Genomic DNA, 18,176 nt, shown 5'->3' on the forward strand with positions numbered 1-18,176 from the left:
TATGCACCTATCATCTGCTGTTTATTTCTTAACCTGGCAAGATGGCCTTGACAAAGAGCATGTATTATAAAGGAATGTTACGTATGATCCTGTCTGTGTAAAACCTCTCTGTTCTGAGGCACAGAAATGAACTTTGAAAGTTAAGATCCCGAAATGTTAACAATGAATGGGATCACAGCTAATTTAAATTTTCTTCTTTGTATTTTCTGAAAAAAAATATTTTTGATAGCATGTAATATTTGAATAATCAAAAAGTGAAATCATTTCCAGTTTGGAAAAATATAAATACCACTTCTAGACACCTACAGCTTTATTTTAAAAATGTTCTTAATAAAGTAAAATTAGTAAAGACTTAATTGATCATTTAAATTGGTGAAAGGTAATTATTTTTTAATGATTTTTTATTTTTTTCATTATAGCTGGTTTATGGTGTTTTGTCCATTTTCTGTTGTATAGCAAGGTGGCCCACTCACATACACACGTATACATTCTTTTTTCTCACATTATCATGCTCCATCATAAGTGACTAGATATAGTTGCCCATGCTATAAGCTTAATTATTTCAATGTTCAGGAAAGCTGTATCTGAAGTCATAGCTTTGTAAAGGTTTTTAGCAAAAATTATAATGTTTTTATATTTTTTAAGATTGGTGTTATGAAAATTAGTATTACTCTCAAATAGATTGATTAGATCCAGAATTTAGCCATTGAATCATTTGCTGTATTCTTATGTGTGTCTATGAAGGACTACTGATTTGTCAGACTGCTTCAGTTTACCTGAAGTTATTAATCTTTAGCTTCCTGTACACAGAAGATAGTGGAAGCCAGTCTAAAATACACTCTCATTGACCACTTGTCAAATTTTTATTGGTTTAAACTTCAGTCTAATTTTTTGCTTGACTTTGTAAATAAGATCACTGTTTTGTGATGTTAAATTCGTTACTCTTGACTTAACTTTTTCTTTTACCACTGAAAACATGTAATACTCAGAATTGAGTTGACATAAGGAAGAGCCTCTCTTGACCTGAGGTTTTATTGCCCTGTGTTCTGATTCATGCGTATTGTACCTCATGTCATGGGTAATCATGCCTTGGTCACTAGCACAGAATAAAGCCTTTTATTATTTTTTTAAAATAAGAATTTAAAAAAAAGAGAAACAGTCTGGCAAGAAAATAAAACATGTGATTGGCTTCCTTTTTCTTTAATTCTAGGGTGGGTATATGGCTGCCAAGGTCCAGAAATTGGAGCAACAGTTTCGATCAGATGCTGCTATACAGAAGGATGGGACCACATCTACGATTTTTAGTGGAGTTGCCATCTATGTGAATGGATATACAGGTTGAGTACTTTTTATTCTTAGGTACCATATTTTGACATGTACTTTTATTAGGATCGACAGTGATTTGTTTTCAGTTGTTTTTAATTCTTTATCTTCTGCGTAAGGAAGTCAAAGGTAAAATCCTCTGCTTGGACACTCCTCCTTCCTAGTTTCTTTCCATCCCTCCCGTACCTGCCCCCGTCTTATTTTAATTTTTATCAAAGCATCTAGTTTTTAAAAGTCAAATGAGGTTTACAGTGAAAAATTGTGGTCCTCCTACTTCAACTAGCTCACCACACATTTGTGAGGGCTTGTAAACTGTGAGCTTGAATAGCATGGGATCTGGTAGGGCCATTTTATTGGTAACTCTTCTGCTGTCATTACCGGAGGTCCTTTGGGGCTGGTAGAGGAGGAGGTGTGGTGTGTGTGTCAGATTTCCCAGAGTCTTGCCTAGAGAAGGGTGTAAATCCAGCTGCTGCATTCTGGTTGCCAGGAGGGGAGGAAAGGGCCAGAATTCTGTTTAGGCAGTAGAGTGCCCTTCAATGCTCCTGTTCTATTTTTTTTCTCCTCTACATCCCTTTCTCCTCTCTCCCCCCACCTCGACTGTTATCATTGAGTCCAGTGTCTGAAAGGGACAGGATAGTTTTTCCCTGTGAGATAGGGAGGAGATCTGGAATTGTAATTTAGAATTTAGCCATGAGCTTCCTGTTTTACCACCTGTCCACAGGTCTGCTCTTGGGGGTGCCCAGTGCCTGCCTCTGCTTCATGAGTCTCTCTGGGTTTCTGGCACCAGGCACCCTCCTCTGGGCAAACACACAACTGGCTTACCTCTCAGATTGAATCTTTCTCTGATCTGCACTGTCGGTTACCACTTGTCTATTGGCTGTTAGTTTTCTCTTCATTCTCTTGAGGATTCCCTTCCTCTTAAGATGATTTTATTGTGTTTTTCCAGGTGAATGACTGTAAATATTTGTGTCCATCTGTTATGTTTTTTCCTTTACACTTCTCAAGTTGGCTGCTAATATGCTCATCTTTGAGGTCTCCATTTATCACCTCCCCTTGGCTATCTGATTGTCTTCCTGCTGCTGGAGGTGACTTCTCCCAGTTCTGGGGGGCTGTGGCGCCTGGAATTTCTTCACATCTTAGCATTTATTAGATTGTATTGAATTGCCTATGGATAAACAAGAACAAGAGCTGCGCTTTCGCTTCTTCATTACTCCTTGGTGCCTCTGCAGTGACTGGTCATAACCACTCGGAGTATTTGTTGATTGCAGTTAAGTTTTAGTTAACATTTGCCTTGTCGAGTTTTATGAGGCATCATTGACAGTTTAGTCTAAGAATATCGTCTTAAAATGACTGCCGGTGCAAGTTTGGAAAACGTCACATGTAGCTTTTATAATTAGGTATCTTAGACCATTCAAGCTTCTCAGACTTTCCTGGGATGCATTATAAAGGATTAAAAATGCTAATAAAAAGAAACACTGCTTGTTATATCAGCCATTTATGGAACCCCCCAACTCACGGGGGAGGTGAATTTCTTTTTAACATAAGAGGAAGAAAAAAAGATTCTTTGTGTGTGTGTGGCATGGGGGAATGAATATTGTGGTGATCATTACTATGAGAATTTGGGATTCTTATTTATTTCATCACTAATTTTTGTATGACCTTAAGACGTTTTCTCCTTTGGACCCATTTAATTTGTACCCCTTACTGTCTATCCTTTTTTAAAGCCAGGGGTAAAATATTAATTTTTTTTGGCACCTGTGGCATGTGGAAGTTCTTAGGGCCAAGGATCAAACCCACACCACAGCAGTAACAATGCAAGATCCTTAACCTGCTGAACAAAGGGAGCTCCTTTGTTCTTGTTGTTAGGATTACATTATAACTCTACAAGTAAAGTTCCATTGTGTTGAATTTCATAGGGACACATGCAAATTATAGTGATAGAATTTTTTTAGAAATATTGCCAGTTTTAGTGCACACATTGCAGCTTTATAGGTAAAACGGAATCTAACAGTCTCTTTAATGAATCAGCAAGTATAGTGCTTTAGTTGCGATGAGACAAGTAGGGAATACTGTGTTACTGTTGATTTTTAATCGTGCTCCTCACAAGCTATAGCCGATATTCCAGGTTTTCTTGATTCTGTAAAGCTCTCAGTTCTGCCACCTGAACTTTGGTACTTCCCATCCCTTCCAGTGCAGTTAGCTTTGAACTTGATTTTTGAGATAAAATCCCCCATCTTCTGGATACTCTGCTTCTGTTAACTTATTCTGTCTTCTCTCTAAATAGCATCTTTTCCCTTGTAAGGTTAACTTCTTTTCCTTTCATCCACCCCCCTCCCCTTTTTTTGGCCACCCTGTGTCATATGGAGTTCCCAGGCCAGGGATCAGATCCGAACCACAGTTGCAGCCTGCGCCAGATCCTTCAACCCACTGTGCCAGGTTGGGGATTGAACCCGTGTCCTGGTGCTGCAGAGACACCACTGATCCTGTCGCGCCACAGTGGGAATTGCTCATCCCTTTTTTTTTTTTTTTTTTTTTTTTTTTTTTTTTTTTTAATAAAAAATGTTTTGACTGTGGATTCACATGCAGTTGAAGGAAAAAATACAATGAGAGACCATGAACCTTAGCCCAGGTTCCCCTAATGGTAACATCTTAAAAAAAAATGGTAGTATGTCAGGAGTTTCCTGTCGTGGCTCAGAGGTAACGAAGCTGACTAGTGTCTTTGAGGATGTAGGTTCAATCCCTGGCTTCGCTCAGTGGGTTAAGTATCTGGTGATGCCATGAGCTGTGGTGAAGGTTGTAGATGGGGCTTGGATCCCGAGTTGCTGTGGCTGTGGTTTAGGCCGGGCAGCTATAGCTCTTGATTCAACCCCTAGCCTGGGAATTCCATATGTAGTGGGTGCAGCCCTAAAAAGATGGAAAAAAAAACAAAAACAGATAGTAGTAGTATGTCATCCTGGAAGCTGACATTGATGCAGTCAGGATGGATACAGAACATTTTTACATGAGGTTCCCTCCTGCTTCCCTTTAATAGTGACACCACTTCCCTTCTGCTCTCAGCTGCTCTTTAACTGCTGGCAACTACTAGTCTGGCCTTCATTCCACAAATACTACATGAATAAAATATACATTGTATAACCTTCAGAATTGACTTCTTTTTACTCAGCATAATAATGAGAAGAGTCATCTTAGTGGTGTGTATCAGTAGTTTTTTCCTTTTCATTACTGGTTGTATTCTATTATATGGATGTTTCACAGTTTAACTGTTCACCTGTTTAAGAATATCAGAATATCTGGGTTATTTCCTTTTTTGGTTGTTTTTGTTTTTTAAAGGGCCGCTCCTGCCGCATATGGATGTTCCCAGGATAGGGGTCAAATCGGAGCTATAGCTGCTCGTCTACACCACAGCCACAGCAATGCCAGATTTGAGCCGCATCTGTGACCTACACCACAGCTCATGGCAATACCAGATCTTTAACCCACTGAGTGAGGCCAGAGATCTAACCTGTGTCCTCATGAATGCTAGTCAGATTTGTTTCCACTAACCATGATGAGACTCTGATTATTTCCTCTTTTTGGCTATGAACATGTCTTTACAGGTTTTTGTGTAAACATAAGTGTGTAATTGCTGGGTTGTATGGTAGTTGTATGTATACTTTTTTAAGAAATTGCTGAACTGTTTCACAAGTGGCTGTACTATGTACATTCTGACTAGCAGTTTATGAGCGATCAGTTTCTTTGCATCCTTATTAGCATTTAGTGATTTTTATTTTAAACATTTTAATAGGAATGCTGTGGTAATATCTCATCATGGTTTTAATTTGTATTCCACTAGTTTCACAACCTCACCAGCATTTTGTAAAGACAGGTTGGTTTTTGTTGATTTTAATTTAGAGATTCTAACATATGTAGAGTTATCTCATGAGAGTTTTAATTTGCATTTGCCTCATGGCTAATGATGTTCAGCATCCTTTTATGTGTTTATTTGCTACCAGTAGATCCTTTTCTGTGCACGTGAAATGTCTGTATTTGTCTTTCACCTGTTTTCTGGTTGGATTGCGTGTTTGTTTTTTCTTACTGTTGAATTTTGAGAGTTTTAAAATATGTTTTAGATACTACACCAGTGTTAGATATGTGATTTGCAGTTATTATCTTCCAGTCTGTAGTTTGTCTTTCACGCTCGCAGTCTTTTGCAGAGCAAAAGTTTCTCCCTTTTTTTTTTTTTTGTTTTTAACAGCTGCACTTGTGGCATGTGGAAATTCCTGGGCTGGCGTCTCAGAGCTGTAGCTGAGGTTTATGCCACAGCTACGGCAACACTGGATCTGAGCCTCTTCTGTGATCTTTGCCGCCGCTTATGGCAACACCAGATCCTTAACCCACTTAGTGAGGCCAGGGATCAGACCTGCATCCTCACAGAGACAGTGTCAGGTCCTTAACCGCTGTGCCACAACAGAGACTCTGCAAAAGTTTTTAATTTTGATGAAGTCCAGTTTATCAGTTTTCTTCCTTTTATGGATTGTGCTTTCAAGTCAGAAGTCTTTGCTTAGGACTAAGTCCCAAAGATATTCCCCAATTTTTTTTTTCTAAAAGTTGTAGATTTATGTTTAAGTTCACGGTTCATTTTGAATATTTTTGTTTGTTTTTGGTGGCCTGTGGATATCCAGTTGCTTTAGCACCATTTGTTGAAAAGGCTGTTCTTCCTCCATTGCATGACTTTTGTACTTTTGCCAAAAATAAATTGGGCCTGTTTCTGGGTTCCCAGTTCTTTCCTCTTCGTCAGGACCACGTGGTCTTGATTACTGTGCCTGTATAGTAAGCCTTATTATCAGATAGGGTGATTATTGCCATTTTATTCTTCTTTGTCAAGACTGTTTTCAGCTCATTTCTAGGGCCTGTGCTTTTCCACATAAATTTTAGAAGAAGCTTTTCTGTGTGTGCAAAAGAAATACTTTGCTGGGATTTTGATGGGAATTACATTAAACCTATAGTTCAGTTTAGGGAGAATTGAAATCTTTAAGTTTTCCAGTCTTTGGACCTTCCATCCCATTTTACTCTACATTAATTAATTACATATATTTTGACTGCTGCTTGTGTGTGGACATGTATGGATAGAGATTTCGTGATGGAGAATGTTGATCTCTGGGCATTAGACATGAACAGAGGCAAACAGGTGGTAACACAGAGGAGAAGGAATTGCCTTTGGAGTTAGAGTGAATCCTTCATAGAAGAACTGACTTTTTAAACTGGTCTTGGGTAAGTTGGCATTTTCTAGATGAAAATGGGTAAAGGCATTCTTATCCTAACCTCCCTTTTAACTATGAGTCTAATTTTGCTTTTTGTCTTGTTTTGTTTTGTTCGTTAGTTTGTTTTGCTTTTTAGGGCCACACCCATGGCATATGGAAATTCCCAGGCTAGGGATCAAATCAGAGCTACAGCTGCTGGCCTACACTACAGCCACAGCAACAGGGGATCGGAGCCATACCTGCAGCCTACACCACAGCTCATGGCAATGCTAGATCCCCCACCCACTGAGTGAGGCCAGGGCTTGAACTCATATCCTCATGGATACTAGTTGGATTTGTTTCTGCTGCACCACAACAGGTACTCCCATGAGTCTAATTTTGATCAACAGAACTATTCTGACATTTCAGATTTCTTTCTACTTACTCATTTCTGTGCTGCTGTTTGTGCTCTTGCTCTGATGAAAATTCTTCCCTCACTTTTGTGACTGGAATTCTGTTCATCCATTAAGGCCCAGTTAAATTAGATTTGCCTCCTTCCCTAAAACCAGCCCATAGTATAAACATTTCATAGCATTATTACTAGAAACATTTATTTTCGACAGCTGAGTTTTGTTTTGTATTGTCAGGTCTTATTTATGTATTAGGTTTTTCAGCATCTGAAAGCCCATTTTCTGTAGTATCCACTGGCCAAACGTGGATCAGAGATAATGCAGTGGGGCCTTAATAGAGATCAAGGAAAGCTTTTGTACAAGGTTTAAAAATTTTGTTTATAGAATGTGTTTTAACCAGATGAGCAAACCTTTTTTTTATAATAAGCTGTGCCCTGAAAAATGACAGTGGTTTTCAGTGGCTGTTCAGATGTTCTGTGATGGCCTTTGCTGTGGTGGAATTTCCCTTGCAGAGCTGTAGGCCTAAACTGGGGTCCTGCATTTAATATGTACCTTTTACCTTTACTGTGCTTAACTCTCTGTTACTTACTGTGGTTGGTTTTAGTTAAGCCTGAAATTTGATTGCATGCTAAATATTCTCAAAGAATGGTCTATAAAAGTAACAGTAGGACTGTTACGGAATATAACTTTAAACTTTGATTCAGAAGATGCTACAGTATTTCAGAGTGCCTTCATTGTTGTTAGGAACACTCATCATTTTTTTGGTCTTTTTTTTTTTTTTTTTTTGGTCTTTTTAGGGCCATACCCAAGGCATATGGAGGTTCCCAGGCTAGGAGTCTGATCAGAGCTATAACCGCCAGCCTACACCACAGCCACGACAAAGTATGATCCAAGCTGTGTCTGTGACCTACAGCACAGTTCACAGCAACACCGGATCCTTAACCCACTGAATGAGGCCAGGGATCGAATTTGAGTCCTCATGAATGCTAGTCAGGTTCACTAACCACTGAGCCACGAAAGGAACTCCTAGGAACACTCATCATTATTTTGTGTAAGTTCTACTGAGTAGTTTGAATTTTTAGGATTTCAGAATCCTTTTATTGCAGTAGTGTTGCTTCTTTAAACCAAACAATCTTATCATTGTAATACCATTTGCTACCAGCCAACTTGCTGCAAAAATTACCTGGTTTATATTTTACTTAACCCCTAATAGTCTACCTCAGAAAGAAGGTGGGACCAGCTAAAACCAATGAAAAGAACAGTAAGGCAAAAGTAACTAGCTCTGACATCTCAGAACCTGTTACAGGAAGCTGCAGGCAACCAAAACTTGTGTAATGGGTGTAAGACTAGGCAGATATGTGGTTTAGAGTAGCTTAGAAATAAGTTCTGTGTTTATAAATTTAAAATATAAATTAGGTATATCAATACATATTATGTATCATAAATCAAGTGAGTTAATATTTATAGACCAGCCTAGCACTTTAGTACTACGTTATTATTATTATTATTTTGTCTTTTTGCCTTTTCTAGGGCCACTCCCGAGGCATATGGAGGTTCCCAGGCTGGGGGTCCAATCAGAGCCATAGCCACCCACCTACACCACAGCCACAGCAACACAGGATCCGAGCCGCATCTGCGACCTACACTACATTAAATATTTAAGTTATAAAGGGGTTTTCCACAGATCAGTGAGAGAAAGGGTACGATTAGTCAGTGTAATTTATTGCAACAAATTAGAGGACTGGAAAAAAGCTTCTACATTCAAAATAATTGGAGATGAAACCCCAAGATCCCAATAGATTAAAAAGCAGATTTCAGAAACAGTCTTATTTCAGGGAATAGACCTGGGTAACAAACATGGAATAAGTTCAGCTTCACTAATGGGGAGGTATCTGATGAAGTGGGATAGGTTTTTTTAGCAAAGTTTATTTAGTTGTAAAAATTATTACATGATTGTACCTATTATGGGTACATGATTGTACCTATTACAGGATGAACTGGCCACTCCATTGCTGGATCAAGAGTATAAGTTGTTACTAGCTTTGGAAATTGACAATATAGCAACCATATGAAGAGCCTTTACTGTACTTAAAATCTTGGACTCATTAATTCTTCTAAGAGTATGTATTCTAAGGCAGTAAGCCTAGTCAGCCCTCTGATAGAAAGTTTATATAAAAGAATATCTTACCACATTGTTTTATTAATTAAAAGTAAAGCATTGTATAAGAATAGAAATTTAGTTCTAAATTGTATCATCTACAGGGTGACTTAAAACAATTAAAAAGGTAACTGGTTAATTTGTAACACTTAAAGGAAAATTTTTGGTAAATGAGAAAGGGTAGAAAATGAAAAGTAGAGGAGATCAAACTCTCAGGAAAGCACAGAAAAAATGCTAGAAGCAAATACAGTGTTAACTTTCCTTGGGCATGGAACTATGAGTGATGTCTTCTGCTTTCCAAATTTTTCATTCTAGGGATGTTTTTCCTAGACTAGAGAATAACCTTTAATTCTCTAATTTGGTATTATTTGTCTTGGGAAAGATGGAATTACATCAGAGCCTTTTTTTTTTCTTTTAGGCTCAAGACTTTGGTCTAAAAATATACTTGATAAGATAGGTTGCAGAAATAAGGAAACTAAATTACCTACGTAAATTTTTTGAATCATAGTGTGTGGTGGATTGAATTTTGTTCCTGGAAAATCTGCTTCCCCTCCCTAGGGGAGGATTATACTTCCCTGCTTGTTGACATCAGGTGTGGCAGTGTGAGCAGAGACAGTCTGCCTCACTTTGGGGATGAAGCTCTAAGGCCAGGTTGTGCTTCTTTACACCCTCTTTTTCTTTGCCGCAATGACCGGCAGTGTTCCAGACAGGCTGCTCCATCAGCCTGGATCCCAGAGTAAAGATGACACGGAGCCATAGGTCCAGGGACAAGTGGGAATGTAGATGAATGTGCTTCATGAGCGAAAAATAAACTTGTGAGTCACTGAGATTTTTTGAGGTCCTGTGCGACTGTAGCATAACTTTTACCCTGTGCTCTCTGAGCAGTATCTGAAGTAGTGGATAGGAAAATACTTAAAACAAGTACAGTATATATTTTGTTTTAGTGTCCTTGAAGTGGGAGTCTGGCTGTATTTTTAGATCAGAGGTTGGCAAACGTTTTCCGTGAAGGGCCAGAGCTTTTGGGCCTTACACTCTGTCCCAGGTACTCAGCCCTGCTGTCGTGGCCCTAAAGCAGTAAATGAACAAAAGCAGCTCCTCCAGTAAAACTTTATGAAACAAGTGAGCCCGGTTTGGTTCAAGAGCCCTAGTTTGCTGGCCTTGTTTTATTTATTTATTTAGTCTTTTGTCCTTTGTAGGGCCACACCTGAGGCATATGGAGGTTCCCAGGCTAAGGGTCTAATCAGAGCTGTAGCTGCCCGCCTATGCCAGAGACATAGCAATGCCAGCTTGGAGCCGCGTCTGCAACCTACACCGTAGCTCACGGCAACGCCGGCTCCTTAACCCACTGAGCGAGTCCAGGGATTGAACCCGCAACCTCATGGTTCCTAGTTGGATTTGTTTCCGCTGCACCACAGCAGGAACTCCGATGGCCTTGTTTTAGACCCCAGGCTCAGAGAATCCTGGAGTTGGGAGGAACTTTAAGTCTTCAAGTTGAGCGTTCCTTCTTTACTATTGGAAGGTGGGAAGCTGCTCAGTGTCAGCCAACTAGTGATGGCACATCTGCACCAACGCTCAGGACTTTGCTCTTCTGTCCACTGTTTTCCTAATGCCACATTTCATTGGAGTGGAGACAGTACTTGCTTCTAAGTACTTTCTGTTGTGTGACTTTAAACTTGTTAAATTTTGTACTGTTATGTGTACCAGACATTGTGGTTTATTTAATAATCAAGATAAGTGAGTTATTGACTTATTTTTTTCCTATGTCGTGCTAATTTATGTATATGTATTTTTTTCCTTCTTTACGTTTTCCTGCTTTATTTCCTTTATCCATAAAATTGAGTGTGATAGGACCTGCTTTGCTTTTCCTCACAAGTTTGTGAGGGAAAATAATCTTCACATTTTGTTTGCTGGGCATAATGGTTTTAGTGCTTAGAATTGTACAATAGCTTTGTAAGGGATCTTAAATATCATCTAGTCATGCCTCTCATTTTGCAAATGAGGACACTGAAGCTAGTGAGATGAGTTAGCTGCCCAAGATGTCATGACTCTTTAGTGTTAAACTACACCTGGAAACCAGGCCTCCTGGTCCAGGGCTGCAGCCTGTGAAGGCTGATCAGATATGAGGTTATGGAGACACAGTCAGGAGCCTGATTGCACCTGCCCCACAAGCTGTGTCTGACTTTGGAAAGTTGCCTTAATCTCTCCATTCTTTGATTTGCTTTTCTATAAGTTTTTCTGCCTATATAATTGATGCCATATATAAGAAACTTTTAAAATGCATTAATGAATAAATAATGTTCTTGTTTAAAAAGTTTAGTAGAACTTTAAGGAAAATAATTTGATTGGTGAATGTCCCTTGGGGGAAAAAAAAATCTTTTGGAGTTCCCTTTGTGACTCAGTGGGTTAAGAACTCGACATAGTGTCCACAAGGATGTGGGTTCCTTGGCCTTGCTCAGTGGGTTAAAGATCTGATATTGCTGCAGGCTGTGGCATAGGCCTACAGCTGCAGCTCAGATTAGACCCCTAGCCTGGGAACTTCTATATGCGGTGGGTGTAGCCATTAAAAAAAAAAAAGGTTTGGAGTTCCCTTGTGGCCTAGCAGGTTAAGGATCTCTGGCATTGCTACTACTGTGGCTTAGATCACTGCTGTGGTGTGGGTTAGATCCCTGGCCCAGGCATTTCCCAGGCATGACAATAGATAGCCAGATAGATAGATAGATAATAAATCAATCTTTTGTTAGAACCAGTGCTGTTTTTTTTCTTGTGGTAAAAGTCTTATTTGAGAGCTGCTGAGCCTCAGAGACAGGCTCTTAATCAAAATGTCTCTGGATGATTTTTGTTGGTTAGGTTGCTTTTTTAAAAAAAAAAAACAACCAAAACAGTGTATTTAAAAATAGTACAATGAGGGTGTAAATAGAGTTGAGGGGTGTTAATTTTATTAACTTACTATTTGAATCAGTCCAGTTTAGCTTCATTAAGCTTGTTTATACCAATGTGGGAAATGAGTGGCTATTTGGTCTCCAAAAGCTTTTTAGTTCTGACATTTTCTGCAGTGTAACATCTCTTGTAGAGATGTGGAGGTTAGAATTTCCCTGTGTAATTTTTCTGTTTTGTTTGGTTTTTGATTTGCTTACTCCTTGTTAGTGCCTCAAAGACACTTTTGGAAGAAAAGGTACTGGAGGGTGGGCAATACGAGAGTGGCCTCAGCCCTGGCATTCCTGGCTTCTTCCTGCTTTGGGCTGGAGGTGGTTATCCTGGCGCTCATGCACATAGTAGGTGACACGGAGTTGTTACTACATGCATGGTGCTTTTCGTAGCAGTTTGTAATTGTTAGCTCTTCTAATAGCCTTCTGAGGCACTGTTGTCATCCCCAGCTTACATGTGAGAAAACTGAGGCCTGAGGGCCACACAGTTTGCTAGGAATTGAAACCCCTCAGGTTCTTAAAGACTCCACTTTAGAGTCAGTGCTGTGTGGCCTAACTTGTAAGTGAATAAGTATTTTGAGAATGGAGGTTTTAGTACCACTTGTACTCCACTTTTGCTAGAGGGGTGAACTCCAGGCAGAAGTCTGTGGTTCATTGAAGCTGTCTTTTCAGCAATGCTGCTGAGCACCTGCCTTGTGCAGCCGTGTGGAAATGAACAAGACAGTCATGGTTCCTGCACTCGAGGGACACACGTTCAGGGGAAGCCTAAGAGTAAACAAGTAACCCCTGTCATTGGCACTATGAAGACTGCTAACAGATGTGGTAGATTGCAGGGATGAGGGCCTGTATGTATGTCACAGAACAACCAAAATGAGGGCAACCACCAGCTACTGTGCAGGTTAGGCTCTTTGGGCTGAGGAGTGATTCCTGGCTGCTGTCTGTTGTGTGCTGTTGGCAGTTGTGTTCATGTTCAGAAGTTTTAGCCACTGTGCGTCCACATGTACTGTCTTCTTTGAACACTGTTTTGTGTAGGGTCTGAGGCAGGAGCCTCAAGTCATAAAGTCATATACTCGAAAGGAGTTCTGATGTCATCACAGCTTATAATAACAACAATTTATGTACATTTTATTTTTATCTAACAATTTGTTAAAATTTTTTATTGCATTATCGTTAATTTACAGTGTTGTATTAGTGTTTCAGGTGTGATATTTTTGTCTGGTATCAGGATGATGGTGGGCTCATAGATGAGTTTGGAAGTGTTCCTTCCTCTGCAATTTTTTGGAATAGTTTCAAAGGGAAAGGTGTTAACTCTTCTGTAAATTATTGGTAGAGTTCACCTGTGAAACCATCTGGTCCTGGACTTCTGCTTGTTGGGGGTTCTTAAATTACTGATTCAGTATCAGTATTGCTATTTTTTCTGTTCATATTTTCTATTTCTTCCTGGTCTTCGGAGATTGTTCCTTTCTAAGAATTTGTATGTGTTTTCTAGGTTGTCCTTTATGTTGGTGTAGAGTTGTTTGTAGTAGTCTTCTAGGAGCCTTTGTATTTCTATGGTGTTGGTTGTAGTTTCTGCTTTTTCATTTCTTACTTTATTGATTTGGGCCTTTTCTCTTTTTTGAGACTTTTCTTATTTCTTGAGGTGAGCTTGCATCACTATAAACTTACCTCTTAGAACTGCTTTTGCTGTGTCTCATGAGTTTTGGATTGTTTTGTCTTCATTTTCGTTTATCTCTAGGTGTATTTTGATATCTTCTTTGATTTCTTGAGTGTCTATTGGTTTTTAGTATCATATTGTTTAGCCTCCACATGTTTGCGGTTTTTTGCAGTTTTTTTTCCCTTGTAGTTGATTTCTAGCTTCTTAGTATTGTGTTGGAAAAGATGCTTGATATTTCAGTTTTCTTAAATTTACTGAGTCTTGCTTTGTGGCCCAGCATGTGATATCTTTTGGAGAGTATTTCACATTCAGTTGAAAAGACTATATTCTGCTGCTTTTGGAAGGAATGTTCTATAAATAGCGGTTAAGTCCATCTGGTTTAATGTGTCATTTAAGACCTACGTTTCCTTATTGATTTTCTGTTTGGATGATGTAAATGGGGTGTTCAGGTCCCCCATTATTATTGTGTTACTGTCAGGTTCTCCTTCTGTGTTAACATTTGCTTTCTGTCTGCCACACTCATTTCATCCTTACAGCCATATTTGTTTGTAAAGAAAGAGAAGAGAGCTTAAGGAAGTTAACAAGTGCTTGTCTAAAGAATGTTAAAGCCATGATTAAACCCAGGTCAGTCTGGTTCTCTACATCATCTTACCTTTTAACTAGATTGGTTCTCATGGTCCACTTCACACTAAAGAATTTTCCAGAGTTTTCAGAATTAAACTTGAAGGAGCTCTCTTAACTTCATCCAGTGAAAACAATGAACTCCCCAACTTTTCCAATTCCAAATTTCTGCAGTAGTTAGAGTTCAGAGAGAAGCTCTAGTGGAGGGGAAAGTGTACAATGAATGTGAGTGCCAGAAAGATGTGCTCCTGACAGCTTGCTGTTTGCTGTTTAAGTCATGTGACAGAGCATTGCATCTAGCCTTTCACTTGGTTCTTTTCACTGTTGTTTTATAGGGTCAACAGGCGCTTTAATATTAGGTAGAGAATGTAAGTCAACTATAAATTCCTGACTGGCCAGCTGTCTCGTTTCCACTATTTTATATGAAGTCATTGTGATGCTGAGTTTAGTTGTGATCCCTAACCCCTGAAAACTTCAGTTGTGAATTTTGAATTAATTTTATTTAAAAGTTGTTTCACTTCTCTTTCCAGTGTACTGTCCAATTTGGTAGTCACCAGCCACATGTGTTATGCACATGAAATGTGACTAGTCTAAGTATATGTGTGTTGTGAAGGCAAAGTAGTGCTGTATTCTGCTAACTTAGTATGAAGAAAAGAATATGGAATATCCCAATTTTATATATTAATTACATGTTGAAATGATGATATTCTAGATTTATTGAGTTAAATTACTGAAATTAACTTTATTTATTTATTACTATTTTTAATGAGACTGCTAGAAAATTTTAAATTGTGTATGTGGCTTGTATTTGTGGTTAACAACTGTATTTCTGTTGAGCAGTGCTATTGTATTCAGTCAGTACATCAAATGAATTCTATAAGATAAGAATTTACCAAGAAGTAATCAAACCTGGCATGTTTCTATGTGCTTTTGTTAGCTTTTTTCTTCCTCTAAAGACCAAAACTCACAGCATTAGAATAGTTATAAGGGTATTTATTTAAATACTTGGACCTGCATTATTTGTGCTTGAAGGAACTCTGTTGCTTGAATAATAAAGTAGACACACAGCCTCCTCGAGATGCCACCCGCCACCCCTGGGGTACAGCTGGTACCAGGGGAGGTGTGGTACAGCGTTTTCATTAGCATAATAGGTGGAAGAAATAAAAAAGCTATTGAAAATAATTGGTTTAGCGTGATACAGGTAATACCAGTCATAACATAACTTTAGTGAGTCAGACTTTTTTTATGGGAAAGTATAAACCACATTGTTTCTTGTTAGGGTAATATCTGTTGTTTTATTAAAAATAAAATCATCTGAAACAGAATTGGGAAAAACACTGTTTCTTGGTCTGCAATTCTTTTTTTTTTCTTTTTTTCTTTTTAGGGCAATACCCGAGGCATGTGGAAGTTCCAAGGGTAGAGTCAAATCGGAGCTATAGCCATAGCCACAGCAACATTGAATCCTAGCTGCCTCTTGGACCTATAGTACAGCCCATGGCAATGCTGGATCCTTAAGCCATTGAGCAGGGCCATATCCTCAGGAACACTGTGTTGGGTTCTGAACCTGCTGAGCCACAACAGTAACTCCTGCAATTCTTTTTTTTTTTTTTTTTGTATTGTTTAAGTTTATTTTTCAGCTTTGATGCACGTTCATACTAGGAAACTATATAAGATTATTTTAACTTTTCTAATATTTTCTTTTCTTTTCTTTTTGTCTTTTTAGGGCCACACCTGCAGCATATGGAAGTTCCCAGGCTAGGGGTCTAATCAGAGCTACAGCTGCCAGGCTATGCCAGAGCCACAGCAATGCCAGATCCAAGCCACGTCTGTGACTTACACCACAGCTCATGGTAACACTGGATCCTTAAACCACTGAGCAAGGCCAGGGGTCGAACCTGCAACCTCATTGTTCCTATCAGATTCACTTCTGTTGTGCCACAACGGGAACTCCTCATATTTTCTTAAAAGTTTAAATTACAAGTTTCGGAGGAGTAAAGACTATTAAGTTTTATAGTAAGTCTGTCATAGTAAACAATTTTAAACGTAAGATATAAATGTCAAGGTCATATGGCTAAGTGTACAAAATGTTAAAAAAAAATTTGCACTCTCATTAGTATTTGATTGATCATAGAGGTGGTGCTCTGCTCCTCTAGGCATCTCTTGGCAGTAGATGGTTTTGATTGGCTGACTGTCTCCAGCAGCAGGGAGAATCAGATGTGCTAAAGCAAAGGGGCTCTATCACTGTGTGATTTTGCTCCCCACTTTGTTTACTGGAAGCACAGCTAAGGAGAAAGTAAACCAGTGATATGTCCTTTAAGTCATCCTGTTTAAGAGATTGTTCAGCTGGAGCTCTCTACTTTCTTCTGTGTGAAACTTTTCGTATATTTTCATTTGAATTTTACAGATCCGTCTGCTGAAGAATTGAGAAAGCTAATGATGTTGCATGGAGGCCAATATCATGTGTATTATTCAAGATCCAAAACAACACACATTATTGCTACAAATCTTCCTAATGCCAAAATTAAAGAATTAAAAGGAGAAAAAGTAATTCGACCAGAATGGATTGTGGAAAGGTAAGTCTAATTTTAATTAAACTAATGAGTTTTAAAAATTGCAATACTTTTTATTTATATTCTAAACACTTATCTAACTTGCATTGCTTCTTGAGACTGAAGAGTCGTCACTGTCTTAAGCAGTACTGTGCTCTTTAACCTCGCATGACAGTTTGGGTGGCCGGGGGTTTGCTGTCAGTGTTCTTTGCATCCTCATCTGCCCAGGAATAGGGGCGGTGACTCGAGTAAGCAGCAGGAAGCAGTGATGGGAGGGGTGGACTCAGCATGTCGTTCACTCAGCAAATATTTGTACACCTGTTATGGGCAGGCACTATTCTTTTTACTTAAAAAACATCAGTGAACAAAACAGAGGTCCCTCGCCTACCTTTTGGAGCTTACATTCTATTGGGGAAAACAGAGAATAAGTAATATATTAGTAAATTTATATCATATGTTAAAAGTTAGTACATGCTGGAGTTCCCATTGTGGCACAGTGGTTAATGAATCTGACTAGGAACCATGAGGTTGCAGGTTTGGTCCCTGGACTTGCTCAGTGGGTTAAGGATTCAGCATTGCCGTGAGCTGTGGTGTGGGTCACAGATGCGGCTCGGATCTCACGTTGCTGTGGCTCTGGCGTAGGCCGGTGGCTACAGCTCCGATTAGACCCCTAGCCTGGGAACCTCCATATGCCGTGGGAGTGGCCCTAGAAAGGGCAAAAAGACAAAAAAAAAAAAAAAGGTTAGTACATGCTAAGGGAGGAAAGATGATCAGGACAGTGTGGACCTGGAGTACTAGGAGAGGGGAGCAGATTGCACTGTTACTCATTCCCACTTGGCAGTTATTATTGTTCCTTGGCTGTCAGTTTGGAATTTATGTTGCCAGTCAGTGGTGGCCATTCAAATTAACTTCCTCAGTTTAAATGTGTCACTGAAACTTTGGTGATAAGCCAGAATTTAAGTGTTTCATATATAATATATATGAATGAATGCTAGATTTATGAACGTTAAAAGGGAAAGTAGGAGTTCCCGTCGTGGCGCAGTGGTTAACGAATCCGACTAGGAACCATGAGGTTGCGGGTTCGGTCCCTGCCCTTGCTCAGTGGGTTAACGATCCGGCGTTGCCATGAGCTGTGATGTAGGTTGCAGACGTGGCTCGGATCCTGCATTGCTGTGGCCCTGGCGTAGGCCGGTGGCTACAGCTCCGATTCAACCCCTAGCCTGGGAACCTCCATATGCCTCAGGAGTGGCCCAAGAAAAAGCACAAAAAAAAAAAAAAAAAAAAAAGCAAAAGTATTAAAGTCCTAATTCTCTATATG

At 39.3% G+C, this 18,176-nt stretch overlaps 1 protein-coding gene across 22 annotated transcripts in view; it reads left to right on the forward strand.

Moving 5' to 3' along the window:
* REV1 (REV1 DNA directed polymerase) overlaps nucleotides 1-18,176 on the forward strand; it is an 87,002-nt gene that overhangs the window by 24,614 nt on the left and 44,212 nt on the right. For all 22 annotated transcript variants that reach the window (XR_002342523.2, XR_014841362.1, XR_014841363.1 and 19 more), the window contains 2 exons: nucleotides 1,211-1,337; nucleotides 16,714-16,882. Coding sequence is in view for 18 of the 22 variants with exons in the window: in XM_085018560.1 (XP_084874686.1) it covers nucleotides 1,211-1,337; nucleotides 16,714-16,882 (296 nt within the window). In the remaining 4 variants the exon portion in view is untranslated. The remainder of the gene's footprint in view (nucleotides 1-1,210; nucleotides 1,338-16,713; nucleotides 16,883-18,176) is intronic.

Source organism: Sus scrofa, chromosome 3, assembly GCF_054392235.1.
Source record: "Sus scrofa isolate SSC_HxYL_T2T_F1_AM1 chromosome 3, Sscrofa_HxYL_maternal_Yorkshire_Landrace_v2.0, whole genome shotgun sequence".
Taxonomy (NCBI): Eukaryota; Metazoa; Chordata; class Mammalia; order Artiodactyla; family Suidae; genus Sus; species Sus scrofa.